Source organism: Dermochelys coriacea, chromosome 6 (genome assembly GCF_009764565.3).
Source record: "Dermochelys coriacea isolate rDerCor1 chromosome 6, rDerCor1.pri.v4, whole genome shotgun sequence".
Classification (NCBI taxonomy): Eukaryota; Metazoa; Chordata; order Testudines; family Dermochelyidae; genus Dermochelys; species Dermochelys coriacea.
The window spans coordinates 43,675,175-43,694,464 of record NC_050073.1 but is presented as its reverse complement, the minus strand read 5'-3'; the positions used below and the strand labels follow the sequence as shown (position 1 = coordinate 43,694,464).

The 19,290-nt window shown below is 43.2% G+C and overlaps 2 protein-coding genes across 8 annotated transcripts in view; both read right to left on the bottom strand.

The window, feature by feature from the left end:
* The window catches only part of TPCN2 (two pore segment channel 2), a 66,439-nt gene extending 63,616 nt beyond the window's left edge, over nucleotides 1-2,823 (bottom strand). The window contains exon 1 of one of the 4 annotated variants that reach the window (XM_043516123.1): nucleotides 2,254-2,823. In XM_043516123.1, the coding sequence (XP_043372058.1) occupies nucleotides 2,254-2,386 (133 nt within the window). In that variant the 5' untranslated portion in view covers nucleotides 2,387-2,823. The remainder of the gene's footprint in view (nucleotides 1-2,253) is intronic. The other 3 variants (XM_038406586.2, XM_043516124.1, XM_038406587.2) reach the window with 3 other exon arrangements.
* Nucleotides 2,824-9,201: 6,378 nt separating this feature from the next.
* NADSYN1 (NAD synthetase 1) overlaps nucleotides 9,202-19,290 on the bottom strand; it is a 28,572-nt gene continuing 18,483 nt past the window's right edge. The window contains exons 15-21 of one of the 4 annotated variants that reach the window (XM_038405762.2): nucleotides 18,792-18,927; nucleotides 18,429-18,535; nucleotides 16,277-16,408; nucleotides 15,160-15,229; nucleotides 14,195-14,323; nucleotides 12,979-13,155; nucleotides 9,202-10,302 (exon numbers count right to left, since the gene is read on the bottom strand). In XM_038405762.2, the coding sequence (XP_038261690.1) occupies nucleotides 10,249-10,302; nucleotides 12,979-13,155; nucleotides 14,195-14,323; nucleotides 15,160-15,229; nucleotides 16,277-16,408; nucleotides 18,429-18,535; nucleotides 18,792-18,927 (805 nt within the window). In that variant the 3' untranslated portion in view covers nucleotides 9,202-10,248. Of the gene's footprint in view, nucleotides 10,303-11,693; nucleotides 12,664-12,866; nucleotides 13,156-13,839; nucleotides 13,930-14,194; nucleotides 14,324-15,159; nucleotides 15,230-16,276; nucleotides 16,409-18,428; nucleotides 18,536-18,791; nucleotides 18,928-19,290 lie in introns of those variants that run through there. The other 3 variants (XR_006281921.1, XR_006281922.1, XR_006281923.1) reach the window with 3 other exon arrangements.

Sequence of the window (19,290 nt, the reverse complement as noted above, 5' to 3'; positions counted from 1 at the left end):
ACCTTAGAGACTAACAAATTTATTAGAGCATAAGCTTTCGTGAGCTACAGTTCACTTCATCGGATGCATTTCAAAATCAGGTAGACATAGCTACAGCGCTCTGGGGTGTGAAAAAAAAAAATCACACCCCATCGCACCGTAGCTATGCCAACATAACACCCAGTGTAGGCACAGCTAGGTCAATGGAAGAATTCTTCCATCAACCTAGTTACAGCCATTCAGAGAGATGGATTACCTACAGTGACAAAAAAACCCTTCCGTTGATGTAGGAAGCATCTACACGACGGTGCTACAGTGCCATAGCTGTAGCAACACAGCTATAGCGCCCAGAGCGTAGACATGATTGGGCCCAATTATTCTACCCTTATAGTAAGCAGTATTTAACACGAGTAGTCACACAATGGAAGAAGTCAGAAAAATGACTAGACAAGGCACCCTCTCACAAATAATCTAAAAAAGAAAACATCAGTGGCTGGGACATGTGCTGAGAATCAAAAGAGAACGCTTACCAAATACCGCCCTTGAATGGATGCCAGCAAACGCAAGAAGAAAGAGAGGAAGATCATGAATAACATGGAAATAAACATCTCTGAATGACATCAAGCATCTCAACATGAAATGGGAAGATTTGGAGAGAAGGGCAGTTGACAGGCAAGAATGGCAAATGTGGGTAGCCCAACGTACAGCAAAGCACGGGATGGACGAAGGTCTAAGATCTAAATCACACAATGGTGAGTAAATGGCATTCAGTTCAAGAGTGCTATTAAGTTCAACACAAAATTGGGCCTCTGAGAAACAATTATGTAAAGTGCCTTGCGATTTAAGGCTGGGATTTTCAAAAGAAGCCTAAGGGAGTTAGATGCTCGATTCCTACTGAAATTTGATAAGAGTTGTAGAGTTAGCCACTCAACTCTTGTTGAATTTCAAATAGGAAATAAGCACCTCCCTCCCTTTGGCTCCTTTGAAAATCCCAGCCTAAAGACAGTGTGAAGTTTAGTTTATACAATTTTCCACGACACCTTCCCTTCAACAAAAAGATGTCTTAAGCCCACTTAAGATGTCTACATCTCTTGTAAGAGAGAGGGGGGAAAAGCATTTAGCTCTTAACATAAAATAAATCCAAAAGAAAACAGCATGATGAAGGAGTGGAGGATTAAAAACAGGTTAAACCTGAGTTTTTTGTTCACTCATTATCTCCAGTCAGCTAGACTCATCCAAAACAAGTAAGTAAATAAATCAGTGGCATAGTGAACATAAATAATGCAATGTGACAAATCAAATTGAAATTTACATGCCAGCTATATATATACACACTATCAGTCTATGGGCATTAAACCTGATACACCAGGGCTTGTCTACACTGGGAAATTGACAGAACTATCTTATTCCAGGACATCTAATTTGGAATAGCTCCCTGTGTGGACATCCTATTTAGGAATAAACAATCACTTTATTCTGGAATAAACACTGCACTTCCAAAGCACAGCAAACTGTTCCAGAATAAAATCACCTTCATTCCCGAACAGAGCGTCCAGATGGGGAGCTACTCCAGTGCACTTTATTCCACCATCAACTACTTCATCAGTTTCCCCCTGCAGAGAAGCCCTCTGTCTAGAACGATTACCGGCATCACTCTATTGGCCCTGAATCTCTGCTCTGCAGCTGCCACCCACCCTAGTGTCACCAAGGCCGAGGTCCTGCAGGCACTAGTCCATATGCTATAAGCACCGCCCAGCAGGCGCTAAAGTCCATGTTCTATGGGTTTTTCATAGGCAATACCCCCGGCCACTGAGATCCCTGATCTAAGGGGTCTTTTAAGCACCATGCTCTAGATGCTCCCGCACACGGGCGGCAGTGCCTATGCTCTCCCTACCTACTATGCAAAAAGAAAAGGAGGACTTGCGGCACCTTAGAGACCAACACATTGATGTGAGCACAAGCTTTCGTGAGCTACGGCTCACTTCATCGGATGCATGCCGTGGAAGGTACGAAAGCTGGCGCTCACATCAGTGTGTTAGTCTCCAAGGTGCCACAAGTCCTCCTTTGCTTTTTCCGAATACAGACTAACGCGGCTGCTGCTCTGAAATCTGCGACCTACGAGGGACTCCCCTACAGGGGCAGGCGCTTAGACAGGTGCCCCTTGAGAGAGCCCCGTCCCTGGGTACGCCCCAGCATCTCCCTGCCCCAGCGGGACCCCTCTGCGAGGCACCAGCCCGTGGCAACCATGCCCGAGGCTCCCCGGGCGCCACTCACCGTCCTCGACGGTGCAGGAGGCCGCGGGGTCGGGGCAGTCGCCGGCCCCGAAGGTTCCCCTGCGCGGGTGGCCGCAGCCCGCTGTCCGGGCAGGCAGCAGGGGCTCCTTCTCGGTGCCGGCTCCCTCCAACATGGACGGCGGCGGCGGCGCCAGGCGCTCCCCTGCAACACTTCCCGGCCGCGGCCGCCCGCCTCGTAGGGAGAAGGAAGGCGGCAGCAGGACTCACCCCGCCGGGGCTGGCCGGGGGCTCCGCCCCCGAGAGCCGGCTCCGCCCACTCCACGTGACCCGGCAGGAGGAGGAGCCGCCTGACCCCCGCCCGGCCGCCTCTTGCGGGACGTGCGGCCTGCGCGAGCGGCTGGCGGGCGCTCGGGGGGGGCCTCGCGGGGGCGAGGGGACAGCGGTAGCAGGGGCTCCGGTGTGCGAGGGGCTGGTGCTCCGAGGGGTCCTGGGTGCAGTGGGGTGCGGGATCTGCCAGGGGAAGCGGGGCATAGTAGGGTTGGAGCCCCTCTTCCCGACGCCCACCTATCACCCGCGTGATCCCTGCTGGACCAGGCTCTCTCCTTCAGCTGGGGCAGGGGAGTCAGGCCACCGGTGACAAACACTTTTATCGGCCCACAGGAGAGTATCCCACCGTCACACCTGCTGCCTTGGTTCACACTGAGCAGAGCTAAATGTCTCCTAAGGCGCTGGAGCCTACACTGCTAACACATCATCATTACTGTGATTATTGTCTGTAAATCGCAACACTATAGTCATTGCTGCACAAGACAGAAAATCAGGATTCAATTTTTTAAAAATCTGCTTAACTGGACAGTACAAATCAATTTCCGGGCATAGTTCTGGTGCCATTGGTCTCTCCAAACCACTGTATAGCTAGACAGCATGGTACTTCGTTTGCATTAAATATGGCCCAGATCCTCAAAGGTATTTAGGCATTATTGGGGACTTAGGTGCCTAAATATTTGAGGATCTGGACCTCTGTGAAAGCCTTTGGCTAATATTTGATTCATGGCATTAGGCCAACTTCTTTAGAGCAGAATCCAATAAAATGAGGAAAGAGTGGACGTACTGTACACTGAGTGACCACAGATAGAATTAAGAACCTCATTTATTAACAGTCATATCATCCATAACATTTTTTCCAGAGGACTGAGCACTGGATTGGGAGTTGGAAGGTCCTGTCTCTGCCACCTACTCACTGTATAGGTTTGGCGAAGTCATTTCACCTTCTGTCTCAATTTGTACTGTCTAAAATGAAGATATGACTACTTATGCACTCACTTCACAGGGGTGTTCTGAGAATTAGTGACTGTTGTGTGCAGTGCTTTGAACATGTAAAGCACAATATAGATTATTATTTGTATTACAGTATCACCCAAAATTCCCAATCAGGATCAGGACCACAGAGTACTGTACTAACACATAGGATGGCACAGTCCATGCCCTGAAGAGTGAATGCTCATTATTATTATAAAATGTTTTGAAGCATGTACTGTACTTACTGCAACATTGTTTTTAGAAACAAACAATTTATGGAAGCCAAGGAGTTCATTGGAAATTGCACTTTCCATCAAAACCTCTCTTTATTTTCACAGAAGCAAGTATTTTCCACCAGGTTGTGTGATTCAGAATAATTAAACCTTCCATTCTCACACCTCATCCACAGGTTGCATCAGATTTCCCTTCTGTTGTATGCCTTTAAAGTTCTAGATGACTTTGTAGGATTACATAGTTTTTTGTTGTAATTCTTTACTGTGCAGTTTGGAAAGGGTAAAATATAGTGTGAACTATAGTAAAATTATCCATGGGCAATATGTCCAGTGTAATGAAATTAACAGTATGTCTCATCTGAACATGGTTCTATGCGTCTCTAGATGTTGATTCAATATAGGTCTGATGGACTCTATAATGTATCTCCAAGATTTAAAACAGAGATTGAGAGACTTTAATTTGTAGAAATATAGGTAAATTTGTAATATAAAAGAATTGAAAGATCAGCAAAGAACTGATTTTACATGAACAAAATATGGTATTTAAGAGAAATCTTCAGGCTGTATGAGAATGTTGGGGGAAATGACTACATATAGCCATGATATTTTTAGGATGGAATGTTAGTATGAATCCGTGTAGTCACAGCTGATGGTCAATTCATTTTACAACCTGCCCATTTTTCTAAATCTATATGCCCTCCATATTCATGTTCAGATGTCTACTATAGTAAGCAAAGATGACAGAAGCATCACCTAGAAGAATGCTCATCTGTCAGATTTAGGGGAAATTCTTGTATACGTTTCATGGTTCAGTATCTTCAAACTGTGATTTGAATTGTTCTGATAATGTATTAATGTTTGCAGTGTTGTAGTCATGTTGGTCCCAGGATAATAGAGCGACAAGGTGAGTGAGGTAATATCTTTTATTGAACCAACTTCTCATCGTGAAAGAGACAAGCTTGTGAGCTTACACAGAGCTCTTCAGGTCTGGGAAAGGTACTCAGAGTGTCACAGCTAAATAAATGAAATGGACATTTAACACCCCTGCAGTAGTAGTCCTACTTCACCTTGAATGGTCCATTCTCTTATGCTTAACAATCTGTTCAACCTTGTATTTAGCTGTGACGCTCTGGGTAGCTCTACACTGCAATTAAACACTTGTGTCTGGCCCATGTCAGGTGACAGGGTGCAGGCCTATAAAATTTCAGTGTAGGCCTCTAGGGTTGGCCTAGAGCCCAGGCTTTGAGACTGTCATGGCTCCAACCTGAGCCTAGACAGCGATGCTGCAATTTTAGAGATCTGCAACCTGAATCAGCTGACATGAGTCAGGCATGGGTGTTCTATTGCAGTGAAGACATACCCAGAGTGTTTAGTTCTTCCTAATTGGTTTTTGAAAAATGCAATGTTAAAAATATTCTTCCACTGAAATTAACTGATGGTCTGAGATCATCCTTAGTGGACAGGTACTACTATTGTAATTGGTAGTGGGGCTGGCAGTTTCAGCTCAGTCTCAATGTCCATGTAGTCCTTGCTATCTCCCTAACCTTGGAAGAAATTCCATCAGGACAGAATTGAGATATATCTGCAGAGAAGTAAGGGAAAGCTTGCAATGTCACTATGTGCTGTACTTATTCCGTGGAACAACTTCAGTCTAGCATTATCTTGCCACTATTTTTCACCATCTCAAATGTTCACTTAAAATTGTTTGGGATGGTTTATTTGCTTTAACAAAGAAAAACTTTTCCACTATTTAAATGTTTTCAATTTTTAAAGCCTACTTTGATATGTAGGACAGCATCAAAAAATTTTAAGCCAAAATCCTACTGTGAGAAGTAGCTTTTTCATCCTCAGTGGTACCAATATGGCTATTTGTGTGGGAGCATCATTGAACTGTCAATACATTTTTGAGATGTAATTGTTTTGCTGATTTTGTTTTTAAAATGCAAGTTACTGCCTTATGAAAAAACACTTTCTAAAGCTAACTGAAATTTGTGTAATAATCATTTACGCAATTTTCTTTTTAAGATTGAGCAACAAATTCAGTGATGTATTACTGAATAACAGTTCACTATAGAGCATGTTGGGCAACAAAGATCTTTTCTATTGTAGAAGTCAGTGTTCCAACTGCAAAGTACTTATAGTTAGAAACATTAACTTTTCAGAAATATATTATCTATCTTAATGAAAGCTGTGCCTGAACCAAACCTTGATGTATGCTCAGGATTTGAACTCGTATGTCATTTTTTCACATTACCTGTTTTTATAATGGGACAGCCAAAATCCTTGACCAGGACACAGTCCCAAACTCAAAAATTAAAGTAGACCTGTATACCTCAAAAAGGAAAGGAGTACTTGTGGCACCTTAGAGACTAACAAATATATATGAGCATAAGCTTTCGTGAGCTACAGCTCACTTCATCCAATGAAGCGCACAAAAGCTTATGCTCAAATACATTTGTTAGTCTCTAAGGTGTCACAAGTACTCCTTTTCTTTTTGCGAATACAGACTAACACAGCTGCTACTCTGAAACCTGTATACCTCAATTTCCTACCTAGCGTGCTGGTTTCTAACAGCCATTGGTTTGATGCTGCAGTCATTACTGAGGTTCAGAGTATCATTAACTTCACCTCTGCTCCAGGCATTCTACCAAGCTTTTTCTGTGTATCCAGCCTCAGCAATAATCCCTTACGAGTCCAAGAGGAGATGTGGTTGATTTCATAGGACATTAGTGAGAGAAGGACTTATCAAAGGAGCAGGTTTGCAAGAGCAAATAGGCAGGAAAGATAAAACTGCAGACAATCAATTAGTCTGAATACTCAATTACTAAACACCAATGGTGATAATGGGATTGTGACATCTGAGGTGAGTTGCCAACTCTCCCCCTTTTCTTTCTCTTTTCTCTCCACAACAATCAGCTCAGAACAAGTCCAGGCCAGCCAGAACTTGAACTCAACTATTAGAAATGATGACATGGTGTTAACATGCCATTTATTTAAAAAAAAAATTAGCACTAATTCTTAGTGGAATTTTAAAAGATGTTATCTTTTTCTGTTTAATTTGACATTTCAACAGGGGGAAAATGAGTTGGCATATTTTGGCAATAGAAACACAGAATTATCCCCCACTGATTATGGGCCAGAACTGGCTCTTATTAGGTTTTCCATTGACTTCCAAAGGAGCAGCCGCAGGCTTAGCACTTTTCTCCACCTGTTTCGTAAACATTGGAAATAACTACGTGACATTCCCTTTGGTGAGTTACTGATAGAGTGATCGTGATTAACTTGGCATTTGCCAACAGCTGACCACAGTTATTTCCCTTTACAACAGAGGGGGAAATGGTGCTATGGCTAACAGCACTGAGGGCTAACTGTTGGTAAATGCTGAATTAAGGGTGTCTGCTATAAGGGCAACACAGAGAATTTCAAAAACGAATGTTAAAATGATAAATCTGATTGGTTCAACCAGCAGCTGGCTGTGGTGTGGTAGGGAATGGTCATTTGCAATGTGTTCATGCCACAATGGAAACACAAGAACAGTCTGACAGAGTCATCTTAATTGTTAAGTGTTTAAAATGCTCAGTAGTGTAGGAGTAGCAGCAGAAAGTCTGCCTGGCAGTATTCAGTTATGTGATTCTGGCTGTTCTTGCTCTCTTTTGTAAGTTGAAAACACACTGAGGACCCCTGCAGCCAACAACCCTTCATTGTTCCTTTTTTCCTATGGTTGTCAAAAGAGGCAGGAAACAATAGCTTTGGCAAAAGAGTGAAAGGAGAAGAGCTCTCATTTCTGACTGAGGTTCCAGGCTGTATGAAAATGAAAATGCAAAGTTAGATCAGAACCTTTGTTTTTAAATTCTGCTGCTTCTGGCTCACTGAGTGTCAACTGTTAGGCCTGCAGAGGCAGCTACATCCAAGCCAGGTTTCTCCTCTCGGGGGAGAGTAGGTGGAAGTAGTGCTCACCCTCATGTCCCACCCTGATACCAAATGTCCCACCCTGATACCACCCTGTCTACCACCTGTGGAGGGTGAGGAGCCCCCGGTGGGCCAGCATCTATTCCACCCTGGTCCCATGGCCCGCCAAGGATATTGGTTAGCGGCTCCCCCCATGGAGCCATGAACACGGGCGTGTACCTGGCGCAGTTCACTCTCATCCGTGACACCTGCCCCTTTTGCAATGTGAGGGAGAATCTGGCATATGCTTATTTTGAATGCACTAGGTTGCAGCCCCTATTCCGGCTCCTCCAGAACCTCCTGTTTAGGTTCTGGCTGCACTTTTCCCCACACCTGTTTATATTTTCACACCCTGTCTGTGGTCCCACAAACTCACAAGACCTCCTCGTCAACCTCCTCCTGGAACTGGCCAAAGTGGCTGTCTTCAACACCAGGAAGAGGATGCTAGATGAGGGGGTGCTCTGCAACTGCGGGGCCTATTTCTGCTCCTCCCTGGTCACATGCATCCAGGCAGAATTCCTCTGCGTCCGCTGGTGCCCTAGACAGCTTCAAGGAGCAGGGGTTCTCTGCTTCGTGTGCCCCTCTGGATCCCGGGTTTTGAACCTGTGACCTTCACTCCTGACCCTGTTATTCATTCGTTGTCCCCCATATTCCGTTGGTTCCCGGGTCCAGTGGTCGCTCCTGCAAGACTGGGGGAGGGGCCTTTAGATGTGGGCAGGCTTCTGCCCGCCCACCCACCTCCCAGGATTCCAATAAGGACACCTGATTCTGAATGGGAAAATCAGCTTTAGACTCCAACCAGGACTTTATGGGACCCTTGCCAAAAGGCTGACCAGCCTCCCCTAATCCTGCTGTCTCCCTGAATAGCTTCACTCTCTTTTGGGGCTGTAGGAAGCAGGGAATGGTGGGAAAGTTGCCCTGTGTCCATCCACCACCTTGCCTGCAGTCTATTTCAGCAGCAGAAATCTAGGCATGATTTAGAATTCCCTACTGTAACATCACAACATTGTTATGCTCAGAGTTGGACAAAGGCCCTATTAAAAGGGCATCATACGTAACTTCAGTGAATGCACGTAAGAAGTGACTAAACATTAAGACAACAGGTTAAAAGGGTAACATATGACAGTAAGACTCTTGCCTTCATTCCCTTTGTATTTGTCTAAAAGTTAGGACACATTTCTGAGATGGTGAAGCTTAAAATAAGCGAAGAGCAAGAGGAAAGTGGGCAAGGCAACCTTACTGAATGCTAAGGGGAAACTGGTTCTATAACCATCTCTCCTATGCTCATTCTGTCCCCAAGTGTTTTACAGAGTAGCAAGCTCAGTTTCAATAACATAGTGACTACACAGGCAAGTAAAAGCAGCCATTATTCACTCACTGATGTCAGTGCATGCTCAGCCTTGAACAGTAGCACTAGGTTAAGTGGGAACAGAAATGTTAGCCAGAACACCAGGCTTATCCCCATCTCTTTTCAAAAAGTGCCAGGCACTGAGCGAACATTTTAGATGTCATGTATACCAAAGTTTTCTTTATAAAGAAGGAAAAAAGGGTACAAGCCCAATTTTATATGCAGCTCACCTTTAAATAATGTTTTACAGATAGTAGAGTACCTTTTATCTGAGGATCTCAGAGTGCATTCAGCATTATATCAACTAGGCAGTATGTCTATTTTAGGAATGAGGAAACTGAAACTCACAGAGATTAAAGTGAATTTCAAAGGTTATACAGCAAGTAGATGGCAAAGCCAGAAACAGACCGTAGGGGTGCCGATCTGGGCCTCATTAGAAACTACTAATGTATGTAAAATTTGGCCCATGCTCAAATACGTTGTTGAATTAGGATCTTACTCTGCTGTTCCAATCACTAAAGCAGACAAGTTATTTTTTATTTACATAGAATTAACTATGTTAAGAACAGAGCCAATTAGCATTATAAAATGCGGATTTATTATGCAATAAAATGAAAATTTAGTTTTTTCACAGCAGCATGTGCCAGAGACTATAAAGATTTTTGCTTTCAGTTCAACATGTTAGATAAAAATCACATGCAGACCATTCATTAGGCCCAGTCAAATTTTATATGTGCACACATATTTCCACACAAAAGCACTGAGCTGGGTTTCTATGATAGGAGGGATCATATCACTTGTTATTTCCAAATATTCAGACAATCTTCAGGTATTTGTGAAAATACTAATGAATCATGAATGATTAATCATCCAAAAATTAAAACACAAAAGTTCAACCTTCATTTTTACATTTTAAAAGTTTCAGCCTAGACCATGTGAATTTTGTGACCAATCACACACCATGAACAACAAATAGTGAATAGCTGAAGCAAACCAAACCATTCAGAGTCATGAATAATACAGCTTGAAACTTATTTGTCCATACTAATTTGGGTTTGATTACAAATATAACTGGTAATAACAAGATAGACCAGCTCTATAGTCTGTTCAGACACTGGAACCGTGCTGATCTTCAGAATCTACTCTATCCTTGAATGTTGTGTTTGTAGACCCACTATTAAGTCAGTAGTATAAGAGTGGAGAGTAGTCAGTCCACATCTTCAAGTACAGGCTTCCCTTCCTTCCTTTCTAGATTGGAAACCTGTAAGTAAACAAGGTACAGAAGTAAAAACAAATTTGCATTTAATTTCTGCTATTAATTTTAGATTCTCAAAAGGAATTGGGGTAGTGAACAATGAACAGAGGAACAATAAGCCATATGTCAGATTCTCAGCCGTGCCCAATAAGCTCTGGAAACAGCAGAGAAAGGCGGATGCAAAGGATTTGCATCCACCTTCAGTTCCTGGTCCTTCCGATGGTTTTGTGTCAGCCCATGCCATGTCCCAATCACCTCACAGCTGCTCAAAACCCCAGGGGCCATTTTGGAAGCCAGGTAGTAGTAGTGTGCAGAAGAGCTCTGGACACACAGACTTCTTCCCAAGCCAGGAGGGAGGCATCATAGCTGCACCACCTGGGAATTCCCTCACACTGGTAGATCTACCAGGGCGACAGCCCCTTCGTGCTGGAGGATGAAACGAGCCATAACTGCAGGTCTGGCAAATCTGAATAAAACCATTGTCTCAAGCTCTTTCCAATTAACATCTTCTTATCTCTGGACTTTGTGCTACAAATACAGGAACACAACAGTCAACACGCGACATTGTCCTGAAGGATGATTCTCTTAGGAATTACAACTGCGTGGCCTATGAGTGCAGAGTTTCCAGGCCAAGGGAAACCCTTAGTGCCCTCGCTTCCCAAAATAGATCAGCCTTGCCTTGCAGTATTACATCTGCCCCACACCTGGTTGTAAGGGGTTAATAGAGCCCTTGGGAGGCTGCACCGGAGACAGCCAATCAGAGAAGGGCTGAAGGAAGCAGCTAATCAGGGCCAAGCAGGCCCATATTAAAAGGGAACTGCAGGGCACAGAAAGGCAGTTCTCTATGGGGAGCCCAAGGAGGAAGGACTGTGTGCCTGGAGGGCTGAGAGAACTACCAGCACCGTAGACAGAACAGTGCTGCTAGCAGGGGCTAGGGGAGCGAGAGAGAGCTCCTGGCTAGCTGCTGAGGTTTGCAGGTGGAGGGCCTGAGGCAAGGTTAAAGAGGATGCTGTGGCCACAAGGAAGTGGCCAGACAATATACTGCAGTAGCCACTAAAGGAAGTGGCTGAACGGTGGACTGCAGATCCCCCGGAAGGGGGAAGCACAGAGTACAGCATGGCCAGAGGGTTGTGTCACTGAAGAGGACGCTGTGGTCCTTGGAGAGAGGTGGGTCCTAGAACAGGAGTGACAGTGGCAAGGCACCACCAGAGGAGGGTGCACTGGTGAAGAGAGCTAATCCCCAGGACAGCCAGCAGGAGGTGCCACAGTGCGAAGTGATCCCTGTTACATGCTCTTTTTTTGAGTCTCCTGAAAAACTTTCTGAAACAGTCACCAGCACAGGCTGTTGCTGTAACCTACTGGATAAGTAAAAAAAAAATCCATTCCTTAAATTTTTGAAGTGGCCCCCCCTCTTTGCACACAGCTTGCAATGGCAAATACCTGCAGGCCCAAGTAATATCACAGGAAGCACATGCCAATACACTAGATCATTACAAGTCTAAGTGATATTCACTGTGCCCATAAATATTTACAGGCGCACAAAGAGGCCAGATTTTTATAGTCTGATCCTACAAAAATATCCAATCCAGCTCTCACTGAAGCCAAAAGGAGTTTTGCCCTACACTTTAATGGGAAAAGGCCCAAAATTACGAGTTGTGAGGTGGGGCTAAAAAGGGAATGCAGCATATGGTACCTTTTATCCTAGGTTTCCAGAGAGTCAGATACTATATTATAGCATGCCTGACATTTCATAGAGGTGGGAATTAATATTTTATTGTATATGTGAACATATTCTTAAAAGCAACTGAAATTTAAAATCTTTGGCAGTGAAAACCCCCATGTGTTAAAATTCCTCCGCCAAGCACTTTTATGGTGAAAGAAAATGTATTGAAATAATGTTAAGGTTGTGACTGAAGCCCACAAAAAGCCAAGCAAATCATAGTTACAGCTACCACTTGATCCTTTACACACCTCACAGTGGCCAGTCTAAAAACAGTTGCTATATCCAAGCATGCAAGGTCAAATTAATCCCTGGTGTAACTTCACTGACTTCAAGGTTCAAAGAGGGGATTGCTGTAAAGGAAGATGGACAGACACCTTCACTCTGAATTTACCAGCTCTTACTGAATTTGTCACACCATTTTAGGTCCCAATCCTGCAATGAGGTCTGTGTAGATAGACTCCTATTACTGTGTGCTGGCCCTGTTGCTCTGAATGGGTATAGAGTTCATAAGCATAGATCAGTGGTCCCAAAACTTTTCACAGTTGTGTCTCCCCTTAACCCTGTTTCTTCTTCCCCATCTTACCCCCCGGGAGCTGTGGCAAGGGGCGTGGTTCTGGGGTGGGGATACCCGGACAGAGGTAAAAGGGCCAAGGCTGGGGCTGGGGCCAGAGCCCTGACTGGTCCGCATTGGGGGCTGGGGCTGGGACTGGCTGGAGCAGAGCTGGGTGCGGAACAGGGCTGGGTGACACTCCCTCCCTTCCCTTCCGTGAGGCTGACCCAGGCCCCACCACACTCCCACAAACATTCCTCCACGCCCCTGTTAAAGTAACGGTTAAAGTTACTATGGTCTCCTAAGAATTAGATCATAGGAATCTTGTCTATGTAGACATACTGGAACTGGGCTTATCATATCACAAATGATTTAAAATAAACCTAGAGCAGAAGTGAACTATGCATACCTGTTTATCTATAGACCTGAACTGCCAGGACCAGGTAGAGTTGTAAAGAAAAGGTCTCAAGTCAAATCGGTTGTCCTCAGGACTGTAGTTTTCAGCATGATAGGCAGGTGTTAGGGTGGTCATTTTATGTCTGTTAATTGAGTACATCCTGAAAAAATGCTTAACCTTGGATGCCACCTGGTGTACAAAACACATAGTTTCAGGTAAATTGAAATTTGTCAGAACTTAAACACAATTCTAGATGAGCAAATTACTCTGGAGTAATGAATCCAAATTTATATATATTAGTTAGCACTACTAATGTAGTGATGTATGTTACCACAGAAGAAGTGAGGTATATAATATGTATTTAAAGTATCAGAATGCACAAAAGTGTCACAATGAAACACATCTATACTATTTTGCTGTAAATGTTTCTTATAAGGGAGAAGATGGATATCCAAGGGGTTGGGACACTGGCCTGCATGGGAGACCCAAATTTTATTCCCTGCTCTGCCAAAGACTTCCTGTGTGACCTTGGACAAGTCACTTAGCTTTTCTGTGCCTCAGCTTCCCATCTGTAAAATGGGAATAATAGAACTTTCCTACCTCACACAGGTCCCAGAAAGGGCACTGCCAGGATAAAAGCAAGTGCCCATTGAAATGTCATGGAAATGACACCCCTCCAACCAACTCTGTCACAGGATATGTGGATGTAGATTTCTTTTAGGTGTTTTAAAAATCAAGAGCCACCTTCTCTCCTACAATATATTCATGGCACATCCATTAGCTTCACTGGGGGTTGGCCACATATCAGGGAAGGCAGAATTTGGCCATGCATATATAGATCTAAAACTAAACAAATAGTTCCCTTCAGAATACCTAACTGTTGATCTAACAGTCTGCAGTATAGACAAAAGGCTGGAATCACTCTAGGATCTGTGCCAGCTAGTACAAGCAGAGGAACATCTTCTGGGAAGCAGAAAACAGCAAAATGTAACACAGACAGTGGGCAGTGAGTGTGTGATCAGTGTCGGTGGGCTGGTTTCCACAGAGAGATTTCTCTTGAAATTTGGTCTTTTCTCCTTTAACATGTTATGACCTCTCTAGGGTATTTCTAAATACAAGAGACTGATTAAGCTGTTCCTCTTAAGTTATGAAAACTACATGTGATCTTTTTCCAAGCGTAAATTCTGTTAATGGAGGATTTTAAATACAAGATTTTTTTAATTTTTACCTCTCTTGGGGTACAGATTTCCTTCCACATATTGATCAGCTTACAAAACATGCTGTAAGGACCAGCCTTGGCCATCTTCCTTAGTTTTCCATAGACTGAGAGCTCAGCGTATGTCATCCCCATATCTTCCTGAAATCACACACACAAAAAGGCACTGAAAATGTATAACGCGAGTCGGAATGAATTATTTTAGAGGAAACTATAATAAATTCAGTTAGTCGGAGAAATACTAAATTGAAAATCAATCTCCATTTAAAATAAGGACTGCAATGGAATTTCAGAATTGTTGTATGGGAATATATTGCATCTAGCTAGCAAGAGCACTTCTTGAATAAAAAGGATTTTTCCTTCTGTGGTATTTAAACACAGGCTTCATATCAACAAGATAAACCTAGATGTTGGCCTTCTGCTTGAAAACAAGAAACTAAATTGTGCCGTGACTTACCTTCCACCCTCCTAGAAACACAATACAGTTCCCTAGAATTTAGACCAGCCTTGATTTCAAGGATGTTCTGTAAGTTTGAACAGTGATCTCATATGCAACTAAATAAAGAAAATGAGGAAACAAAGTTCTGGGGCCAATATTTCCAAAAGTGACTAGTGACTTTGAGCGACTCCCATTTTTGGGGGTCCAACTTGAGAGGCCTTAAAGGGGAATGATTTGCAGAAAGGGCTATGCCCTCACCCTTTCAAATACAAGCCACTTACAGATATCTTGAGTTGAGCACCAAAACTCAAGGCATCCAAGAACACCAGTTACTTTCAAACTCTTGGCCTGTATAAACAAGCCTGGTGCCAGATATTCATGTTTACAGAGCTGTTTTGTGGAATGGCTTATGAGACCATTCAAAGGGAGAGAAACTTATCTTGGTCATAGTCCGGCGCTGCTGCCCCTCTCCACTACTGAACAAAAAACAAGTTGTGAATAAGGCTTACCAGAGCATTTTAAAGTCACTGCCCCTTACCTCATCAGTTTGAGACGCTTGTCCATCCGCAAGGGGCTCTAACTCTGCAGTTGGTTGAGCGGACATAATACTGTGTAGGAAAAAGCATTCATTCAAACCAATCATGTTAGCTGACGGGCCTGCTAAACATCAAGTGCTTTATTTAAGTCCATTTCGGGAGCACAACCTGCAAAATGACTGTGAAAAGAAAATGGGACATCTACTAGTCTATTGCTATTTGTGCCAAAAGCTCTCCCAGATGCACAGGATGATGCCTATAGTAAAATCATAGTCATAATATATTTGCCTGAATCAAATCTGAGTATAAATGGAATAAGGACCTCAGAATTCAAGCACAGCAACAATCAGTTATGCAACTGAAGTTTTCAATAGTTTTGTGCTACATTCACAGAAATAGCAAACAGTCTTGCATCCATCTAAATCCCTGTCCAGGCTAAGGCTGAAAAAGAGCTTTTGCCAAGAGTCTCTCACAGTTGAAGTTCCCCTGATGGTAACAACATTGGGAAAGCTATTATAGAACAGCTCCTGATGCTGATCACATTAACACTATCCCATTTAAATAACATCGTGTAAAAACTTAGGCCATCATGGCAGCATTGTCTCCACTAGCACCCCCAATGCTGTTACAACCCGTTGGCGTTAGCAATGATAGAAAAAATATTGCCAAAAAATAAACCCTAGTGTAGACACAGCCCTAGTAGCAATCATGTTTAAATATAATTGCTAGAACACTTATGACACAACTTCCTTGACAAATATTCACTTGGATGTATTTTGCAAGAACCCTAATATATCCTTGTTTTAAAGCTATGCTAAAGACAAAAGAGATTTGGTAGGTATAGATGGCCAATATTAATAGTGCTATTAGGTTGCCTGGGTTTCAGAGAAAAATCTCTGTCCACACTGATAAGGAAAAATGTACTAGCTGCAACCACATTTAAACACAGAAGTAATTATTATTTATCACATGTATTACAGTGGCATCAGAGGTTCAGAATTGGAGTTCCTTTAGGTTACAGATGTGCACGCACTGTAGGAGAGGAAGAGGAGTATGGATGCTAGCACAGTTTCACCAGTCGTGAAAACTAGGCTTAAGAATCATTACTTTACCCCTCACCTTCTGAGTGCTGTAAGCTGGAAGTTTTCCATACAATATTGTATGAAATTTCTCAAGTCAGTCTTGCTGATTCCACCAATAGGATTTATATCAGCACTGGAGCAATCGTACTTAGTCAAGTATCCGTGAAGACTGAAAGAGAATAAGGAACTTTATATAACAACCATAATCCTAGAAATACGGCCTTTTATGTTTTCATGCGTATTTATAAGACTATCCGTTTTTTAAAGTCATTGGGACATTAAGGGGTAAACAAATTAATGTTCGGACATGGTAGTGCTACTCTAATGATCATTATGTCTCTGGCAGGGAGGTGATAATATTTTAATACCTACTGCAACCGCAATTAGCATTGTATGTATTAATAAAATAATAAAATAAAAACAAAATGAAGACTGTATTTTCTGAAGCAATATAGGCTGACTGCCTCCCAGGCTAGCACAAGCCACTTCTTAGGGATCTTCCCTCTTGAGGTCTCAACTTTCCTGGATAATCCAACCACACAAAGACTTATCTGATCTCACCTTCTTGGGAAATCAGAGGGGTAAGTAATTTACAGGCTACTCTGTGGAGAGGCAAGATGGTCCAGTGAATAGGACACTGAACTAGGACTTGGGAGCTGTGGGCTCCACCTCTGAGCTTCACCATGACTTTGGGAAAGTCTCAATGCCTCTATTTCAACTGTAAACTCTCTGGACAGGGACAGTTTCAATGCACAGTGTGTCTGTACAGAGCCTGGACTAAAGGGCCCCTGATCTTGGTTGGGGTCTCTAATGTCTACACTGCAACATAAGCCTATGCTTGAGCCCAGGCTTAAGCCAACACCTCCTTGTGTCTGCACTCCACTTACGCTGACCCAGGGTCCCAGGACTCTGCAGAACTCTAGGGTCAAAACTCTAGTCAGACCAGGACCCAGGGTCCAAGCCCTATTGCTTTGCAGTGTAGATGCAGGGCTGCTTGACTTGGGTCCTGGAACTCATTCAAAAGTATCCCACAATTCCATGGAACAACTTCCTTAGTCCTCTCTATCCCAACAATCTGCAGTCCACTCTACTGAAGAGAAAAGCCACGCCCCGCTACCCTTAGCAAACAGTAGCAGCTCAGGTCAGCATGAACCTATTCTCTTCTGATCACCCATCTGCAAGCACACCATCAGAGAGCCTCCTGGGTTTGCAATGAGTTTGGTGGGCTATTCCTGTAACAACCACCCCTCAATTCTCCAGCATGTAAAACATGCAGGGCAGGCAGTAAAGTTTTCCCACAGTGCACCACAGTCCTATTGCTAACGTGGCCACATTTCAGGAGACTTTGGGATATGGTAACTTTGACTCAGGTCTGCGCACTGCAGTGTGGATGCCTGAGCCCTAAGTTAGAGCATAGGGTAGACAAGTCTTAATATAGGGTTTAAGTACAATATAGACACTTAAGCCCAGGGTTCTGTAACACAAGTCAGCTAACATGAGTCCCACTAACCCTGGGCTTACTTAAGTATGTCTGACTGTTGTTTTGTATTACACTGCAGTGTATTCACGCCCAACTCCCACATTTACAACTTGAGGATCTGCAAATTGTAAATCTAACTCTGATGCCTCCATCAACCAATGAAGCAGGGCATTTCACACAAAAACAACTAAAATACCGCCTTACTTACCTCAATAGCAACTAAAATCCCACCTTCCCAGGCTTCCATGGTCACAGGTCACCTTTGTCCTTTGTGATGCCCCACCATACTGTGACCAAGCTACTAAACTTGGTCCTGATTTTTTAAAATATATGGCATGGCTTCCAAAGTTGTTGGGTTTTGTTTGTTTGTTTTTTAAATTTCTAATAATAAAGGCATCAAAAGACACAAAATATTAGTTTCACTTTTGTTTTCTATTCAATATATGGGTCACCTTCGCTACTGAAGATTGCTGAGAAAGGAACAGCTGTTCTTTTTATCAAATTACTGCACCAATTCTCGAATGGGCATCTAAAAAATGTCTACTGATTTGGTTCAGTTCATATTTTCATTGATTCCAGTACACTCATTTTATTCTTAAATTAATTATATTTCCTGGGGCATTGGTATATACTGGCATCCAGTGGAGTTACAAAAGACTGCAGTGAATTTGACTCCCGATGACTCAATAGATTTCCAATATTCGCCCACCTTTCATCCACATTGGCTGATCCGAGCACTAGAAGCCCGCCACGCATCCCGCGAGCCCAATGACTCAGCTGAGCAAACAAGTAGGCAAGGACCATTCTTATTCTAGCCTACAAATCAAATTGAGAAATATAGCAGATTTACAAAGCAAACTACTTTCTCCTTCATAAAACAGAATTCAAAGTCAAATTAAAATGTCCACTAGTAACTACAATGAGCCCAGTATACTTCAGAACAAAGTCACATGTAGAACTCCGGTCTCTACAGGTGACTAGTGAACACAGCAACCCAGTGTCACTTAATCCCCAAATGTTAGTATAAGAAGGATTATGTGGGCTGGATCCTTTGAGGAAAACAAAAGCATACCTGCACGTTCTGTAGTGCCAGATTTTCCCTGCTGCTCCCTCCATAGACACGAAACTGGGGAGATCTGCCCATCACCATACTGAAAATCCCCACAATGGCTTTCACTGCCACATCTATGTTTAGATTTATATGATAGCTGAGAAGATTACAGGCACAAGTAAATCAGTTTGCATGCTTAGGACTAGGTAAAACAGTATAAAACAAATGATTTTAACTTTGTCTTCCGTATGTGAAGAAAATAAGCAATCCCTCAATTCTCTAGCATGTAAATCAAGGACACAGGCACTAAAGCCTGCCACCACCTAATATCTGGCTTCTAGACTTGGGGAGCCTGGAGTGCAGATTTTTCAAGTTCAGTTGGTTTCCCTGTTCTTCCCCCAAAGTTTCTAATGCCCACCCCCACACATACACTCAGGTATTAAGGCTGTAATATTCTACTTATCACCCTTATTACTCATATACCGGTCTTTTAGAAAACCTGAAACTGTATATGAAATCT